This window comes from Pygoscelis adeliae, unplaced genomic scaffold, assembly GCF_000699105.1.
Source record: "Pygoscelis adeliae isolate BGI_AS28 unplaced genomic scaffold, ASM69910v1 Scaffold317, whole genome shotgun sequence".
In the NCBI taxonomy this organism is placed as follows: Eukaryota; Metazoa; Chordata; class Aves; order Sphenisciformes; family Spheniscidae; genus Pygoscelis; species Pygoscelis adeliae.
The window spans coordinates 515,889-533,885 of record NW_008825155.1 but is presented as its reverse complement, the minus strand read 5'-3'; the positions used below and the strand labels follow the sequence as shown (position 1 = coordinate 533,885).

Genomic DNA, 17,997 nt, shown 5'->3' with positions numbered 1-17,997 from the left:
AGTGCCATGTTTTGTTTTTATTCCTCACCCTTCCATCATTTTTTTCTTTTTTTGTTTGTTTGGTTTTTTGTTTCCGTCCATGTTCCAAACTAGTTTCTAAGCGACGCAAGGCTCACCTGAGACGCCTGGACCGGCGATGGACGCTGGGCGGGATAGTCAACAGGCAGCAGAGTCGAGGTGAATTAATAGCTTCCTATGGCACCAGCCCCTAAGGGTGCACCAAAAGCCATGCTGCAGCTTCGGCTGTTGCGCGCCGGGGTCTGCATCTTCGGCACTCTGGTAGAGAGAGGGTGAAGTTCCAGAGTTCAGATGTGGATTTCGTACATGACAGCTTGAGGGTGTCTTGGAGCCAGGGTTAGGTGCCCCAAGAGCTGAAGGCTAATAACTAAGGGTAACTGCAGTCTGACTCCTTGTGCTGCTTGGGGAAGCTCATGTCTGTTGTGTTTTAACTTCGGGCATATTTGTACTCAGTCTTTCCTACCTCAGTAAGGACAAGTGATACTTTCAGGGCTATTAAAATGAGAAGAATGCCAAAAAGCCATGGTCAGAGATGTGCACACTGGAAAAGTGCTTGATGTGGAAAGATGAGACTCATGCCAATTTCAGTCCCCTCTCTTCCTTGCAAGCAGTGCTTGGTACTAAAGACAGACTTCTTCAGAACTTTTGGGAGCTTTTGGTGTCAGTCCTAGGTGTTTAAAATACCACCAGGAGCAGTATTTTTTTTTTAGCTTTGCTGGTCTGACAGGGAGCATGGTGGGGTGGGGGGAACACCTTGTGTTGTGAAGCTGTGTTTGGGTAAAGTCTGAGGAATCTTCCAAACCAAGCATTTCTCCAGTGCATGTGAATCATCTTTCCCAGAGTAAAGGTACCCCTTTCTATCCCCTTCTCCCCTTCTTGCAAGATTATTCAGATGTAGTATTCATTGCACTTTAAAAAGGAAGGAGGTGGGGGGAAGCACCATTTGCACCTCTGTAACTTTCAGACAACCTTACTGAGGGGATGGAACCAAATGTAAGCACAAGAGAAGCTTCCCAGTTGAGGAAAAGGTGCCTTTTCCTACTAAGGAGAGAATGTACTTTTAAAGTAGCAACTTTATCTTTGCCTGGATTTGGTAGCGGTTCTATGTGCAGACTCGTGTGTGAAGCACATAGAACTTTTCAGTGACCTTTTACCTTTGCCTCAAAGTATTATTGAGGAAACCAAAATAACAAGAGGGGTGTTCTTCCTACTGTAGCTTGACCCTGCAGCAACTGGAACTACTCTCAGAAGCCGAGGTCTTGCTGCTCAGCCACCAAATACACCTTGAAGGCACCAAAAAAACCCAACCCATAAGCACACATGCTGGCTTGTGAAAAAGAACTTGTGTTTATTTCTGTACCCCAAGAGTTTGGGAGCTACTTATTTTGCATTGTCAAACTCTACCAGATACTTCCTGGCAATTTAACTGGGGGAATTTCTGGGAATCAGTTTTCTAAACAATTTGTTTACTAGTTTAAGCAAAAATATTAAGACTGCGTGATCAGTCCCTTAGCATAGTTGACTGGTAATACTCAAGAACCTAAGCTGCATTCCCCAGGTTTTCCCTTTTGCACTCTTATGCCCCCTATCTGTGTGCATCTTCTCCGGACCTGCCCTCTGACCACTGTCACAGTGTCTTTCCTGGCAGTCTTCCCCACCACAGGCTCCCCTAGTCTCTTCTATCCCTGACTTCTTGCTCCATAACAGTTTCTTCCCTATTAGGCCCAAGCAATGCTGGGTTTTTGAGTGAGCTGGAGAATATGTGCTTTATCTCAAACTAAATCTCAGCACTTGAACTTGGCATGAACTGCAGCATCTCAAGGTTTGGGGCACCCTCCATGGCTGAGCTGCTTCTATAAGCTCTTTCCAATGTATTTTAGCCACAGCTAGCCAGGCTGGCTAAAAATGAGCTGTTTAATGTCATCTGACATAGTAGGTTAGGGAGCTCTTACAGGAGCAGGCTGATTGGAAGTAAAGACAGTGATTTGAGTACTTGGAGGGGCAGGTTGGAGACAGTGTCTGGCATAGCTGCAGCCTGTACAGACATCTACCCCTTCCAAACTGCGGTTGTTGAATGTATGAGTCTCTCTGTGTGTCCGGCCCACTGCTCTCTAACAGATCACAGTTTATGTGAGGTCAGGAGAGATTCTTTCTCCCTCTTTCCCCATTTTGTTATTTTTTCCATTTTCTAATCATCCCAGCCCAAAAGACTTCTAACAAGGCCAAATTTGGGTGGGTTTGCACAGAAATGACAGAATGCATGAAGTGTACACACACACACCCCTGCCAACCTTCAAGTCCATGCTCCAAAGCACAGAAGAACTAGAGCTGCTCAAATAGGAGGTTGCCAGAATTCTTCAATGCAGGCAAAACAGCTTCCCCTCCCCCACTTGGCCTCTTTCTTGGAAATAAATTCAATTAAACATTTCGGTTGAAATTCTTCCCACCCAGCAATATTCTGCTTGAGATAGTCCCTGCTGTTGGAAGGGTTAGCTCCAACAGTTCACTGGAGTTTAAAAGCAAGTTGTAAAGGATGCTTCCCTTTATATTTATGCTTGGGTACCACTAAGAAGCCTTTTTGCTGACTAGGTCTATGATAGAACCGCTTAAAAGCTGCAACTGAAGGATTAAGCATTGTTTCTGAAGGCCAGGATTTTCTAAGTGACTTGGATATTAAAAATGCTGGAAAGGCCTGAGTGCAGAAGGGAAGGGTGTTTGCTTCCCTGTTACAGACTGCCTCGTGGGGGAGAATTATCAGGGGTTAACATATGGCTTATTTATTTCTACCCTTTCCAAAGCCATTTGAAGAGGCTAAGCATCCCCGAACTTCAGATATTTGGGAGCAATGTTACCAGATCTCTGAATAAGAAACATGAAAGACAAATTATTGACTATCATGGTAGGGCTCCTTTTTTAAAGCTGAAAAAAAACCTGCCAAGAGAACAGCTGTAGTCTGTTTTTACAAAGAGAAACAGATGACATTTGTTGCTTAACTTCTCTTTAAAATGGTCCGTGGTGTGCCCAGATCTAAGAGATTACATTGGTTTATGTTTCTTACGTACTTGCAGAGCTTGTTGTTGGGGTTTTTTTTAGAATGTTAAATGGTTTTAAATGTGGTACATTTTCTAAACTTTTGTCTATACTTTATGAAACTCCAGTAATACAAATATGGATTGTGAGGAGAAGCCTGAATGTTTGTACTTTTCCTCAGTCCTGGCACTTAGACCTGCAAGCTGCAGAGTTCATGTTCTCTTGTACTGAGTAAAATGCTAATTCTACACATGCATTTATTTGGAACTTCCCCTGGAAGAGGACTTAAGATTGTTTACAGGCTAATTTCATGAGAAGTCATTTGTGCCATTACAGTTTGATTGGGAAAAGTGGGGGTTTACGTGCCTGTTTTATATGCCAGATATTTGACAAAAGTTATTGCTGCTTTGGTTTTGTAACTGGAGCTGTTACAATGCAGAAAAGTACTTTAAAGTTATTCATATCAACAATATAGTGACATACAAGCTGAATTTCTGCCAAATGAGCCTATTATTTAAGAATAGCTGCTAGCACAAGAAATAAGCTATTCAATGAAAGAGTTAAAGTTAGAACTTGAAAACTATAGGTCTTCCTACTGCTTGCCTAACTTATGGAGAGAGAGAGCTTGATGGGAAGAGACGGATGGAGTGTAGAGGGAAGGCAGCCATGTAACCCAGTGGTCTTGATAACTTGAACCCCATCTCCTAGCCTGGGTGGGTCATTCTGCAGCCAGTTTTCTAGCTGTGGAAAGAGCCCTCAATCAGTACTGGTAATCCAGCCTGGCTGGTGTGCTCATGCACTCTTACCCTTTCCAGCATCCCACCAGAGCAGCTTTGCCCCTCTTTGGCAGCCCCTTCATTACCCACAGGACTCCTCCCTTTGTTTCCACTCTTTTTCCCTGCTTGTCCTTGATGCTGGTGAAATGTTTGTCTTACAGCACGAGGCTGCTTTGCTGTGCTAAATCAAACCAGCACAGAGCAGCTTCAGACTTAGTTTGTTCTTTCTTTTTTTTTTTTTCTTTCTTCCTCTGTGCTCCAAGGAAAGTAGTAAATGTTTATTGCCCCTTGCTGGTTGAAGAAAGAGTATGTGCAATACAGAACTGTTTAGAAGAAATGTCATTACTGTTCTTTTCTATCTGTTGCCATGAGGTTTTTCTGTTATTTAAAAAAAAAAAGGGGGGGGGGGGGGGACACGACAAAGGCTGAAGAGCTCCTGTCTGCAGATGAACACATTTGATAACTGTGGACAGTTATTTTCTCTGCTGAATATTTAGACAAGTAAAACAAAGTCCATGTTGAATTAATGCATCACTTTCTGGAACAGCGAGACTTTTTCCAGAAGCAGGTCTGACAAAGGGGGGTGGAGTGGAGGAGTGGGGGAGGGCAAGTGCAGACTGCTGACTGAGGGGAAAGTATTTTGAAAGAAAAAATTCTTCTGTGGTTTGGAAGATGTAGGGTTGGGGCTGTTGCATTTTGCTGAGAAATCATTAATTGGTTAATTTCTAGCCCAGTTCCCCCCTATCCCCACCCCTACTGGCATTTCAAACAAGGATGGGGTCACAGAAAGTTGGGGGCACGTACAAACACCAGCTGAGCAAAGGAAATTCCTCCCTGACTTGGTTGGCTCCTGAAGTGCTGCAGATAACTTCCACACTTATTTATGGAGGCAGAAAAGAGCAAACTTATAAAATATAGGTGAAGGAGAGGTATGTGAAACAGGGCGCCTAGAACTTGGAAGCAGAAACTTAGGAGCGCTGGCCATTTGCCTGGGAGAGATGAGACTGATTATGCAGGGCTGGAAATGTGCATGGTATTTTAGCTGCTTAAAGGCAAGGTTCCTGTCCCAAATAGTTTACAGCCTAAACAAAGAGAACGAGATCTGCGCACCAAAGGAGCCTGGGCAAGTGGCAATTTGGCATGCATCTTATTACAACCAAAAGGTTTTTCACAGTGGAAAGTGATATTTATTTGGTATTTTTAAAAGCTTTTAGAGAAGGACTAAAACTAAGCTTGTTTGCCAAGGCAGGAAGTCAGAGTAGGTAGGGCTTATTTTAGGAAGGATTTGAGAGTTTCAGGTTATTTGATACCACAGAGAAGGCAGGTTGATGAGGCATCATAAGAAAGGCATGGGGCTGAGTGGGAAAAGATGAAAGGATTTGGAGGAGTGGGAAATCCAAAGGGAGCAGAACATGTGAGAGTATGTAGTAGGATACTAAAGCAAGGCACAGCACACAGGCTTGAAAATTCAAGATGGGACAACTGAATTGGGTGTACACTGGGTAGCAGTCTGGCTGAAGTACCAGAGTGCTGCTATGCCAAGAGCCTTGGGTAAGAGCAGTGTGCTGAAAGGCCGGGAAGGGAACAAAGGAGGCAGGAGGTGGCTGTAGTGGCTGTGCAAAAGAGGTTGAAGGGCCAGATCAGGGCTCTAGCGGTGAGGAGCAGCAGTGATAGAGGATTTTGAAGATGTTGGGGAAAGGAACTGTTACCTTGGTGATAGACTAGGAGGAATCCGAAATAAGCAGTGCCAAGGGAATCGGGGAGATTGAATAAGGAAGATTTGGAAAGTGCTACTGAAGCTCTACATTACAACTCGAGCAGTAAAACTGTAGGTCTGCTTTCCTTGACCTGACAGTAAGTATAAATCCAGACAGCCAGAGGAGGGACCAAGTTGCCTTCTCAAAACACCTCATAACTTTAATGTGTAGTATGTGTGTGCAAAAGCACATGTGTAAAATCCAAAATTCTGGTTTGACAGATGGGATTGGAGGAGCCTCACAGGCTCTCAAGTTCAGTGTCTTGCTCTGTCAGACAACTAGGTACAGTTTTTTCAGGAAAGGATGGAGCTTCATCTTAGCTGTTTTGAGGTTTTTCCTGTGGAAGATATGTCTCAGCAGGTCACCTGATAATGGAAAATGCCATGCCCAATGCCTAAAAATTTGTTGAGGTTCCCCTTTTACTAGTAGACAGAAATACAGCAGGTGAAACAAAAAAAAGCCTATTTGGGTATATGCTTATTAAAGGGAGTGTGATGGGATGGACATGTCTGCTGACGCTTTAATTACAAGCTATTATCCTACTCAAAAGGAAAAAACACAAAGCGCTGTTGTCATGGTCTGCCATTATCCAAAAATAAATGTCATTGGCATTAAGTCCTCCTAAACTTTTAACAAGTTAAATGTAACATCCCTAGTTTTTCTGCAACCAGGACGTTGTATCATAGCCATTGAACAGGCTGGGTGAGATGGAAGAAATATTTCACTGCACTGTGGCTGCAAAGGTGACATTTTACTACTCGATGAGCATTGCCAGGGTGCCTACAGGTCATCTTGGTCTGCTGTAAATCACATGATAGTTTAAGAGCTGTATTATAAATCCTATTTATGCAAAAAGTTGCACTTTATTAAGCTGCATCTTAAAATAGGTGAGAGAAGATGTGTGGGCACTCTTAAATTATTCTAGCCTGCTTTTAGATCAAGTTTCATATGGGTTGCCTTGACTCTGCTTCCAGCAGTCTCAGGATTAGGCCTTTGTCCTCAAAATTAAGTGAAGCTGCATTGAAACTGGCCTGGCTTAGTACAGAGAAGTTTTACACAGAGCTTGTGGTGCCACCACTAAAAGAACCAGTCTCACCTTCCCCACCATCTTCCCTTCTCCTTTATGGTCATGCAGATCTGCGATGAACCAAACCAGACTTAGGGTCATACTAACTTTTCCTTGGTCAGGTTGGCTTCAAGTCCATCTCACAGCAGGGTCATGAACTCTGCAAGGAGAGGTGGCGGGTTCGAGGCAGGACAAAGAAAGGAGAAGGTAACGGTCTCAGCTGCTGCAGCACTATGCATTCATTCATAAACTGTGTTTTTAAAGCAGGTTTTTAGTTTTAAAGCTATGGCTATTTGTGTATAGGAAAGGCTCAGCTTGGCAGAGCCCTATTATGTTGCTGGAGGGGATGCAAAATGGTTGTGTTTGATGGTTTGGCTTTTTTTTCTCCTAACAGTTGTGGAAGGGCATTAGATGTCTGTGGCTTGTGAAAGAGTGACCCATAACTCTCAAATACATCTGGCTTCCTTGTACCAGGTCTGCTGAAAATAGCATGGTTGCATATGTCTGTACAAACCACATACTATACATAGCTGTAATGCAGGGCATTGTGCAGCTCAAATGCCTTGTCCTGTATATATGCACAACTCTCAGCTGGACTGCAGCAACCTCTGCTATGCTTGCTGGGGGGAAATCTCAGTTGCTAGAAAAAGCCCTCTCTGTAGTATTGTGGGCTGTTACAAGGACATGGGAACTGTCCTCTGCGGTCCACACTTTTTTCCCAGTGATCCACCAGGATCTGTCTCTATTTTGGCCCCAAGCCTGTACTGCCTTTCTTCAGGAGACTTTAGGTAGAACCAGAGTTAGGGAAGCCTGCTGTTCTTCGGGGAGGAGAAAAGGAAGGAGGAGAAAGATTGATAGGGAAGTGAGGTTTTGGAATAACTAGTGGACTGAGCACCGGGCTGCCAGGGTGTCTGGGAGGGCTGGGCAGAGCACAGCTACAAGTGGGTGTTATGAGTTGGGTAGTCCAAACAGTACAGAAATCCTTGTTGTGCATGTTTTAAATAGTGTCTGTGTCCAGGGAGGGGGCAGAATGACACATACTAATCCTTTCCTTCCAAGCTAAGTGGGTTGCAGTTGATTAATGCATGATGTGACAGACTTGTATCATAGCTCTTTGCCAAACAGGCTTTGTTTCTTCATGCATGCCTTGTTCAGATTTACTAGTGCAGCTGAATTTCCAGTAAAGGTACCTCTTTCAGTTCAGCTGGGGAAGGTATCTTTGACCTGCAAATTAGAAGTAATGTAAGTGAAGTTGGCTAATCGAGCTATTAACAGATCTCTGGGTGTCACACATTAAGAACAGAGGTGCCTTTATGCCATTTTTCAGCAGATCTTCAAGGGGAGTAGAATTCTCATCCCATTATTTCCAAAGTGCAGCCTTTTAGCTGATGTATGCTTTGTAGCATGTAGTGAAGGTTATTCTGCCCACTTGACCTTAATGGTGAAGTTGATGTAATGGAAGCTGCAGCTGGGGAATACAAATTATACTTTTGTTTGCATTTTTTTGCTGGTAATTGTTAAGTCAAAACTTAATGAATGAAAATTAAACACTTTCGTATTCTCTGTAGATCTGAGCATACAACTTTGGTAGGTCTGGGATGGTTCACTGACTTGTGTTTTATACCATTGCCAGTCATAGTATCTGAATGAAACTAGCATGATATTTCAGCTTTGTCATCTGTGCTAAGTCTTTCCAGTAACTTTATGTATCATTCATGAAGTGTCAAATGTCATCTCTGAAATCTTGAATAGTAATCTGATATATTGAATGCTACATCAATCCTCTTAAGTGACACATCTACTGAAAGCTCCACTGCTGCCTTCAGCAAATCTTGATTTATACAAAACATCCACTGGCTAGAGATAGTCTTTGAGAAGCAAAACAGAATTACTCTTTGGTTGCAAGGGGGCCCATATCTCCAGAATACCGTTTAAGTTACAAACCTCATGTATATTTGTGGTATCCCCTGCACCACTGAAAGAAGCCAAATGTGTGTAATCTTGGAAATGGCTGTAATTTTTGCTGTGAAAGCACTTTGCAAGGCAAAATTGTAATGGTGGCTTCCTGGTTTTGATCTGTAGGCTTAAAAATAGAACTGCTAAACAAAAACACTGTAGGACCCTCTTTTCTAAGTGAATTTTTAACACCGTTTTGGTTGTCTTGCTTCATGGAAGAACTTTTTTTCCTCTCTTCCCTTCCTACTTTCGTTCAGTCTCTTTTTCCCCTCCCTCTGTGTAGGGAGGAATCGCCTGAAAGCTCTCCTCTCAAAGAGAGGTAGTCTTGAGTTGAAAGCCACAAGACTGAAGATCTAAGCAACAGAGGTGCTCATGGGCAGGCTAAGACAGTGGCAGCTCAGAAAAGCCCACCAGTCTCACCTGTGCATCCCAGTGTCACAGTACTTTGATGGGGCTCCATCCTTAGCAACTCAGTGTTTCAGTTTCTAGAGCTGGCCAGTGTCTCTGGTCATTCAGAGCCACTGATGGGTGGTATCGAGTGTGGTGTGTGCAAGGCAGCAAGGTGAGAGCAGCAACACGCAAAGCAGTAATCTCAGTACTGGGGGCAGAGTGCTGCTCAAGATCAGTCTCTCTCTTCAGTAAACCTGAGCAATGGTGTAAAGCTCAGGAAAGAGGCTGAAGCGCACTCAGCTGAGGATGCGGCTTCTCCATCCAGCTGGCACCTGTTTTTTCAATGTGCCACCTCAGCAGCATGGTCAGTCCTTCCTGGCCTCTTTCAGCCAGAATGAGAGGAGTTGGAGGATATCTCTGTTCTTCTGCCTTACCTTGAAACTAACTGGAAGGGAAGTCCAGGAGTCGGTGGCTGGGAGGAAGGTGGTAATCAACAGGTAGAGCAGTGATGTGTGCCCACATGCATGGCTGCAGGCCCAGAAGTTGTGTTTGCAGCAGTTGCTGGCTATTGTAGTAGCTTGCATGGATCTGTTGTCCTTTTCCCTGGCAAGCCACTCATCTATACTTGGAATGGAGAGAGTGGGTTTGCATGGGGGAGGAAGGGATCTCATGCTTGGGTTCTAGTTTGCAAAGGACCCTCACCCCAAGCTTTGATTTCCCTTGAATGATCAGACTCCAAAATGCTGTTGGGGTTGATGGGTGACCACCGTCTCAATTTCTCACACAGGAGAAGTCCTGCTGGAGCAGGAGTTTGGAAGTCTGTGTTGAAATCCAGGAGTGAGCACCTCACTCGTGGGCTCCTACCCTGTCCTCTGCAGAAGGAGGGAGGTCACATCCCTGAAGAGTGAGACCACACTGCCCAGCAAGAGGAGCTGAATTGCTGGCTTTAGCTGCAGCAGGGACTGCTGTTTATGTGGAGGAAAAATAAGATAAACAGAGAAACTACTGTTGCAGCTGTAGTGGCAAGGGTGAACTCTGATAGCCTGGGTTATAAAGCTGCTTTGGTATGGGGGAGAGACAAAGCAGGGCCTTTTTCCAGTGTGCAGCAAACATGTGGCTTAGTTCTTTATTACTGTCCTAGAAACATCACTGGAAGTGTCTGAAGCAATGTGTATATGGACAGTGCTGCAGCTCTGCACACCCAAACTTTCCCTTGGCCCTCTCCTCTCAGGGACAAGAGCTAGCTGCCCAGGGATCTTCTGCAGTTCAGTTTAGTGCTTGGGGCTTTGCATGCAGTGGAAACTGGGCATGTAACTCCTTCAGCAGCAGTCACTTGAAATAGAGGAAAAATGAGTCCGCCTTTACTGTGCAGAGCAGAAACCCAGCTAGGAAAACTGTCCTGTGACTCTGAAGCCAGGTTTCATTAGTCGGGTTTCATTCATCAGGCCCCATCTTGTAGTAGAATATTTCTGTGGGGAAGGTATCATATCCTGATGGTGCTGATAACAAACTAGCTGGAGTTCCTTACCAGTGATAAAACAGCTAAAGCAGCCCTCCAAGGGGAGAGCAGAAGAGAGTATTTTCTTCTTGGAGGCAAAGGTTTTGACAGGTTTTACCCCATCAGAATTAGAAGGATCCAAATGTGACCCGTTGAGGGAAGTTGACTTCAGAGATGTAGCTTTGCTAAATTTTCTGCCATCAGATGCTCTGCCAACATTTTTTTCCCCCTTTATGAGGTATTATTTCTTACTTTGTCTCAGTAAGGTTTTTTTTTTTCTTTAAAGCTTCCATGCTTTGCCCAGCAACAAAATGCAGTTGAGCCACAAAACCAAACAGATGGTTGGGTCTGCTTCACTCTCTCCAAAAGAGTGTTTTCCTCAAGCTGCTGCAACCTTTTCGTAACTCCTTTGTTTTGTAGTGATCAAACTGCAGATCCAGGGGCTCTGGATTCACTTAATTTCCTGCCCGTACCTGTGCACTGACAACCCTCTATTTGTTCCTGGCTGTGCCTTGTTGTGACTGCCAGTAGAAAGTGCTAGGAAGGCCAGTTGGGGTGCGCTTTATTGCCTGCTTTTTGATCTAGCTACAGAAACATATGCTGTTACATGCACTGTAGCTTGGGTTCAGGAGAGGGGTTTGGTAACGCTTTCTGCGTCCGCCGCTGCAGAGCAAGGCTGGTAGTTCACGTTTTCAATGCCAGTTGTAACTTTTTTTAAGCTAACAGAGGAAAAGGTTGACCTTGAGTGTGATGGAGATGCTACAGTAAATGACTCCTGGTGGGTGGAGGAAGATGCTGAGAAAGTGTCTGTTCTGCTCTGCTCATTGGCTTGCTCTCAGCAAGTCTGCTCACCTCTGCCCGGACAGGAAGGGGATAACTGATGGAGATGAATAGGGATGCTAAGTTTTTGGCTCAAACACCATACTTGATATGTAGCCTGTGCTTTTGAAGTATGTGTCTTAAGTTCTGGCCCTCCTTTTCCACTGCCACCTGTGTATTTCTCTGGAGTGAGGTCTAGCAAAAGTAGGTTTGCAAAACACTTCACAACTCATAAATGCAAGATGCTGTATGGTCTCCTGTCAAATGCAAAACCCTTACATTCTTTTGTCGCTTTTTTTTAATGCTGTTTCAAGCTCATTGCTGTAGACCCACACTGAGAGGTGCAAGGAGAGCAGCGTGATGGGCCAGCTCCTCCGAGTTGGGGAGCATCGGTCCCTCTCGGGATGCAGGGCTCGGGTTTCAGTAACACAATGCTTTGTGCAGCCATGTGTGTGTTCAAAAGAGCCAACTGGCTGGAGCTCCTGCGGTGACGCTTGGCTGATTTGGCAGCCGGGTTGATTCTGTCAAGTTACAGTATGGGAGTTAAGTCCAGCTTCAAATCCTCTCCCTTACCCGCTCGAGGAACTTGGGGGGGTGGGGGGAGAGGGGGCGGGAAGAAGGGGGGAAGCTCTCTGGGGACTTTGTGTCATTATTGGCATGGAAACACTTTGTGATTATCAGCAGCAGAGTAGTGGCAAGGGGCTGATTATCTATCATGTCGTCAGCATAAATAATCAGTGGGCCCCTGAGCAGGGCTCCGCCTTTTGTAATGGCTCCACGTAATCACTGCATAACAGTTTAAAAGCAAGCAGAACAGAAAAACAGCTGGACTAATTCTGACCCTAACTGATGTTGCCTTTTCTCCCCTCACTAGAAGAGAAATATGTCACTATCCAGCCATACGCCAGCCAGGGGAAGGATGAGATTGGGTTCGAAAAAGGGGTCACCGTGGAGGTCATCCAAAAGAACCTGGAAGGATGGTGGTACATAAGGTAAAGAAGCCATGCAGCCAGATTGCTGCAGAACCTGTGACAATGAGCTTTTCTGATCATTCACTTAATGCTAGTGTTTAAATAATTCTGTAGCTGGGCAACGAAGCCCAAATTTTTCATAATGCCTCTTGAAGAAATATAAAGAAAAGGCTAAGACTATACAATGGTGATTAAAGTAACACTACAGTGTCTGCAAAAGCTGTGGACCATTCCAGCGGGGAAATTCCTGAACTTGTAGATTTTTTTTCTTCCTTCAAGTTAAAAACCCATATCTGAGTTAAGATCTCTGAGACCTAACAAGGCTTTCTGTTATGTGTAATTTTCATGTGTTTCCAGTATAAGAGTTACTCTGCAACATGTTTAAATCTATTTATAGCAATGCTGAAACACTGATTGTGATCTCTTGAGCTTTTTGGGGCAGGTAGTGCTATTTTCAGGGATACGAGAGATCAGTTTGCTGGCTGTAGCCCTTTTCCAAGCTTACTGATGGTTTCAACTAATTTGCCTGATTTCTGCCTGTCCACATGAGATATTCCTAATGTAAAGGGACTGGGTTCCAAGGGCAGGCGAAGTTATCATTGTGTATCAAACTTTGTGTTTGAAACAGCAGTCATAGAGGAGACTTGTGACTTAAGAATCCCTTTTTTTAAATGTTTATGGAGAGAATGTAGGTTAGGTATGTCTCAGACAGTGATATAAGGTGTCAGGATGACTGTTTAATGAGAGCTTTCTCCATCTAGGCTCACGCAGCACTTAGGTTTTAGTGCTCTTTCATGATTCTGCCCCTTGTTTTGTAGCTGTGCGTGAATCCGGCAGTGCTGTGACATCCCCTGTCTTTAAACAAGATGTCATACAACAGGTAGCTTAAAAACAGAGGTTTATCTCTCGGGCAGTGCAAAACATCTCATCTAGTCATCTTTTTCCATTCAGCTTGTAATTATAGTGATTATTTTTTTTCCCCTTTCCCTCCCCAAGCCATAACTTGCTTTTGTTTGAATTCTGCTTGATTTATCGGCTATGAATGAGGACTATGAAAATGCTGACTGAAGCAATGTTGTTGTTGTTCTTAATGTCCCTTACTTAGAAAACTTTTTTTTTCTTCTATCTAATGCTCCCATAGAGGGACTAAACTAATAAAGATAGCAGTGGAGCCAGGAAGGCACTCTAGATAGGAGGAACTCAAAAATGCCTGGGTTTGGTCAGGTCACATTTTTTTCTCCTTTAATCATTCACAGAAGTGGAATCCAAAGTTGCAGATAAAGGAATCAAGAGCACATAGGTTTTCTGAGGGGAGAAACATTGCGAGACATTTTTAGTTTATTTTGGTATTCTTCTGAAATACAGCCTTATTACTACTGTAGGTTCCCCTTTGCCAATTTAACAGTTCTACAATAAGCAGAATTTCTTTTTTTTTTTTCCTCTTTTCCTCACATGCTCCTTTGGGCTAACCCAAAACACACATTTTTCTATATAGCAGAAGTGCATTCTGGTGGACAGTGACACTTGCAGTGGCTTAAATGGCTCCTTCATGGTGATCTGCTGGAAGGACAGTGGATGCCTCAGCCAACCCCATGGTAGTTGGGGAATGCAGCATGTCCCTGGCTTTTTTGTAAGAGGCATTTTGAGTTGAGCAGCCCCTCTTGTTGAAAGGTGGGGTAGGTGCTCCCCATATGTGTGTGACAAGCATGTTGCGTGTCAGCCATTATCCTCTCTGCTGCTCTGGAACACTATGCTGCAGTCTTGCTGGAGGATTAAACTGCTCTTAGAAACAGGGTTTTTTTTTCCCCATGGGCAACACTTGGAAATGCTGATGTGGTGATCCATCCCTGCAAGCTGATCCTTTGCAGCCTGGGTAGCTGATCTCCAACTTCTTGTGCTGTTTATTAGACTTAAACTACTCTGAATGCTGTTAGGTACCACTCAGAAAAGGATTCCTCTTCTGCAGAAGTATGTTTTCTGAGTATTGAGTGCCTTAAAAGGAGCAACTCCTTCTCCTGCAGTGAGTGTGAGGGGAGAGGGAGCAGCAGGAGACTGCATTTGAATCCTGCTGCCTTGTTGTCTGCTGGGCTGGGTAACAGAGACTGAACACACACATCAATGTTTATTCAGAAATAAAAACAAATCCAGCAGCTTGCAAGTGGAATCCACCTTAAAGACATTAGCTTGTTCCACCTTAAATATATAATTTCCCCAAATTCCTGGCCATGTGCTGATCCTCATTTCCTGTCCTTCTTTTTCTTTTTTTTCTTTTTTTCTTTTCTTTTTTTTTTTCCTCCCCCTAGTTTGCTTCCCTCTGGAGTAATTCCAGTGCTCTGGAGCTGGAAAGCAGATGTGACTCTCAGACTCACGGAGGCACTTCTGACTCTTTTTAGCATTCCTATGGTTTGAATCCATTTTTTCCTTCATGTAATATAAACAGGGAGGGTTTTGGAATCACCGAGGAACCAAATCACTGCACCTAGTTCTGCGACCCTCCAATTCAATGCTGTAGAACCTAGAGGCAATATTGGTGTCTTCCTTTATTTTGCCCTGTGTGCATTATGACTTTTTTTAAAAAAAAAAATCATTGGGACTCTGGACAAATGAAAGAAAGGCTCTGACTTGGGATCCTTCTTACTGTTCTACTGAGTTCATTGGATCTGTGTGCTTCCCGGTATGATCATAGCTGGCATTAGCATCCGTTATTTAGATCTTACTTTGTATCAATTACTGTCACTTGGAGGTAATCTCATGGTGCCCAAGTGGATTGCAGGCCAAGTAAGTAGCAGTATGCTAAGTAAAGCTTTTGTTATTTGCCTGCATCTTCATTTTGTAAGTCATTCTGAGCCTCAGCCCATGTGAATGAAGTTCAGTGGGGAGGTGTTAGCAGCACTGAAATGAGGAGGAATCTAGGATGGGGGTTTGAAATGTCTCCAGTAGGTTGTGAATATAAATGAAGGAAGGATACTTGTGATTCAACTCTTGGATGTGAAATTAAGATCGTTACCGGTTCGGGACTTCTCTGAAGCTGATTAGCAGTTGCCTTAGTTTTCACCTATAAAATGGGGACATCAGGTAGGCTTCTAAGGTGATGTTTGCAAAGGGCTTTGAGATTACCAAATTTAAGGACTAAGGTGAAAAACGTAAGCCTATTTGACTTACATCACAAATAAAAGCTACTTACGTTGCACAAATAAACTGGCAGTTGCTGGCAACTACTACTCGGCATTAACTTCAGGTTGAATTTACTAACTCACAGGAGGAAATAACCGGCAACAGCCCCTCTGCTGAGGGTATGTTACCCAGAGTTATTAACTGTCCAGCTATTGCTGCTACTATTCATTGGGAGAAACTATGTGAGATCAGAGGTGTCTGAAGCAGCGGGTTAATGGGCTGATCCAAATACATACAGTTGGCAGGAGAACTAACGAGCCAGTACAGAACCTGCCTGTGGCTGCCTTTCTGATCTTAAACATGTTAAGTCTCCCACAAACTAAGATGGATGTAAACTGTTTTTTCTTGCTGATTTTGCACAATCAAGCTCTGTTGAAAGTAACCTTTGGAACTGGAGTGCTCAGTGCATTGGCCAATGTGGCTTTCTCACAGACGAAAACCTTTACATCTCCAGATCGTGTAAAGTTATAAATGTCCTTTAAAAAAACTTCCCTGATGCACAGGCAGTAGAAGGCATTGGTCAGTAGCTCTGCAAAAGGGCCATCTACTGCAAAAGGGCATGAAGCCAAAAGTCTTCAGGGCTGGAAGGTGGCACTGAGAGATGCCTTGCCACAACAGGGGACGTGGCACATACTGAGGCCTTTTTTTCTTTTCATTTTTTGGCTTGGTTTGAGGCTTATCAGAAAAGCCTCAAAGGGGACAGGATTGAATAGATCCAAATTGCATCTTGACATAGCATCAATGGCTGGATGCTGTGTATCTGGAAGTCAAATAAAGTCATTACCATTTTGCTACTTCGTGTTAGTCTCCATGTGGCAAACAAAGCTCAGAGCTGTTGGGATGCTTTCCTTTGACACCAGAATCTTTGGAAAAACTTGTCGCTAAACTGTGAGCAGGGGAGATCCCGTATCTTTGCCTTCATGTGTGACAGAAGGCATGAATGCAGGGAGAAGCAGCATCTCTAGTGTACTGGCTGATCTAGATGGGAGGGGAGAAAAAGGCAAGAGTTTGGGCAGAGAGGTCCTTGTGGTCATTGCTAGAAGTACAGCAATTTTGTTTGCTTTTGTACCAGAAGACTAATGAAGAAGTCTAGGGAAGCAAACCTATACTGCATTTTCCTGTTCTCCCCTTAAGGTCCCAATGCCACTCTTGAGTGTCTGGATGTGGTGAATGAGTTTAGGGTGTGCCCTGGTGTGGAAATCTCACCACAAACCTCAGAATCCAAGTGCTGGATTGACAAAGTTGCTCATCTGCCAGGGAATGATTTGCTGATATTCCCCACCCCCCGCCACCCCTTTCTCTGCTGTCTAATGAGTCTCCATTTTCATTAAAGAGCCTTAGAGTCCTACTGTCTTAACCTTTATATTTCCTGCAGATTTCCTGAGCACCAGGATTTTAATGGTGCCTGCTTTCCCACTTACAGTTCAAGCGCCTGCTTTGGGTATCTTGAGAGATAAAAGCAAAAAGGTTTTCAGTGACTCACTCTGTAGCAAGTTAGGGTTTCATTAGGGAAAGCAGAGTTCATCCACGTGGTCCTCCCTGGAGTCTGATTGTAATCTGAAATCCCTGCTGAGGTGTTAGGAATGGCAGGAGTTAGAAAAACCATCTTCCCAAAAGCCCAGTTGTGGAAAAATTATTTCAGTTTGAAGTGTAGTGTGAGCAGCTCAGGCTGGTGCTCCGGGAACACATGCTGGATTCAGGTGTCTGTTCAGATTTCCCAGTTTATTTCTTCAAATAGCCCCGAGCTTGTTCAGGAAAATAAGTCTCCATCAAAGCCATTTTTCCTTAGTCAATTTGTTTCTCGACCTTGCAGTGCTAGGAGAAACTGCAGTAGTTTGAGTTCCATATTCTCCATAAGAGAAGCTGATCCTACAGGACTGGAAATTATGGGAGGAGGAGCAGTGTTTCTTATAACTGCAAGGGGGGAGGCTTGCACAAGGGCCTTATAAACTGCAGATGCAGAGGCTCTGTACTGGGCTCTGTACACCCTTATTTTAGCCCTTTTTCATTTTGAGTTGCTACTAGGAAGTATTAAAACTATTAAAATATTTTACTTGCTGGTTTGCTTTTTTGCTGTATGGGAAAATATTGAGTTTGCCTAATACTGTCTAAGCGTGGCATAAAACAAACTGGTGAAGCCCTTTGCCTTGTGAGTAACTGTATTTCTTACTCAGAGAGACTCAGATCCTTCCTTAGGATCATGGCTTTTAACAGCAGTCCACAAGTTCACTGCTAGCTCAACTGACTGAGATGTTTAATCAATAGGTAATAAATTAATAAAGACCACAAAAGCTATCCAAGAAGTGCACATTTTGTTTTATGTTATCATCCATCACTCTTACCTTAGTTATTACACCTGAAATGCGTGAGAAGGCTGTGTTTGATGTGATGATGTTTCCTTTTGCATCTGCAGGTATCTAGGCAAAGAGGGCTGGGCCCCAGCTTCGTATCTGAAGAAGGCTAAAGATGATCTTCCGTCTAGGAAAAAGAACTTAACTGGGCCAGTGGAAATCATAGGAAACATCATGGAGATCAGTAACCT

The 17,997-nt window shown here is 43.9% G+C and overlaps 1 protein-coding gene across 1 annotated transcript in view; it reads left to right on the top strand.

Annotated features, from left to right (window-relative positions):
• SH3PXD2A (SH3 and PX domains 2A) overlaps positions 1-17,997 on the top strand; it is a 220,389-nt gene that overhangs the window by 192,149 nt on the left and 10,243 nt on the right. Inside the window, 3 exon segments of the mRNA XM_009328440.1 lie at positions 94-177; positions 12,185-12,302; positions 17,869-17,997. The exon segment at positions 17,869-17,997 is cut by the window's right edge and continues 10 nt beyond it. Coding sequence (XP_009326715.1) covers positions 94-177; positions 12,185-12,302; positions 17,869-17,997 — 331 coding nt within the window.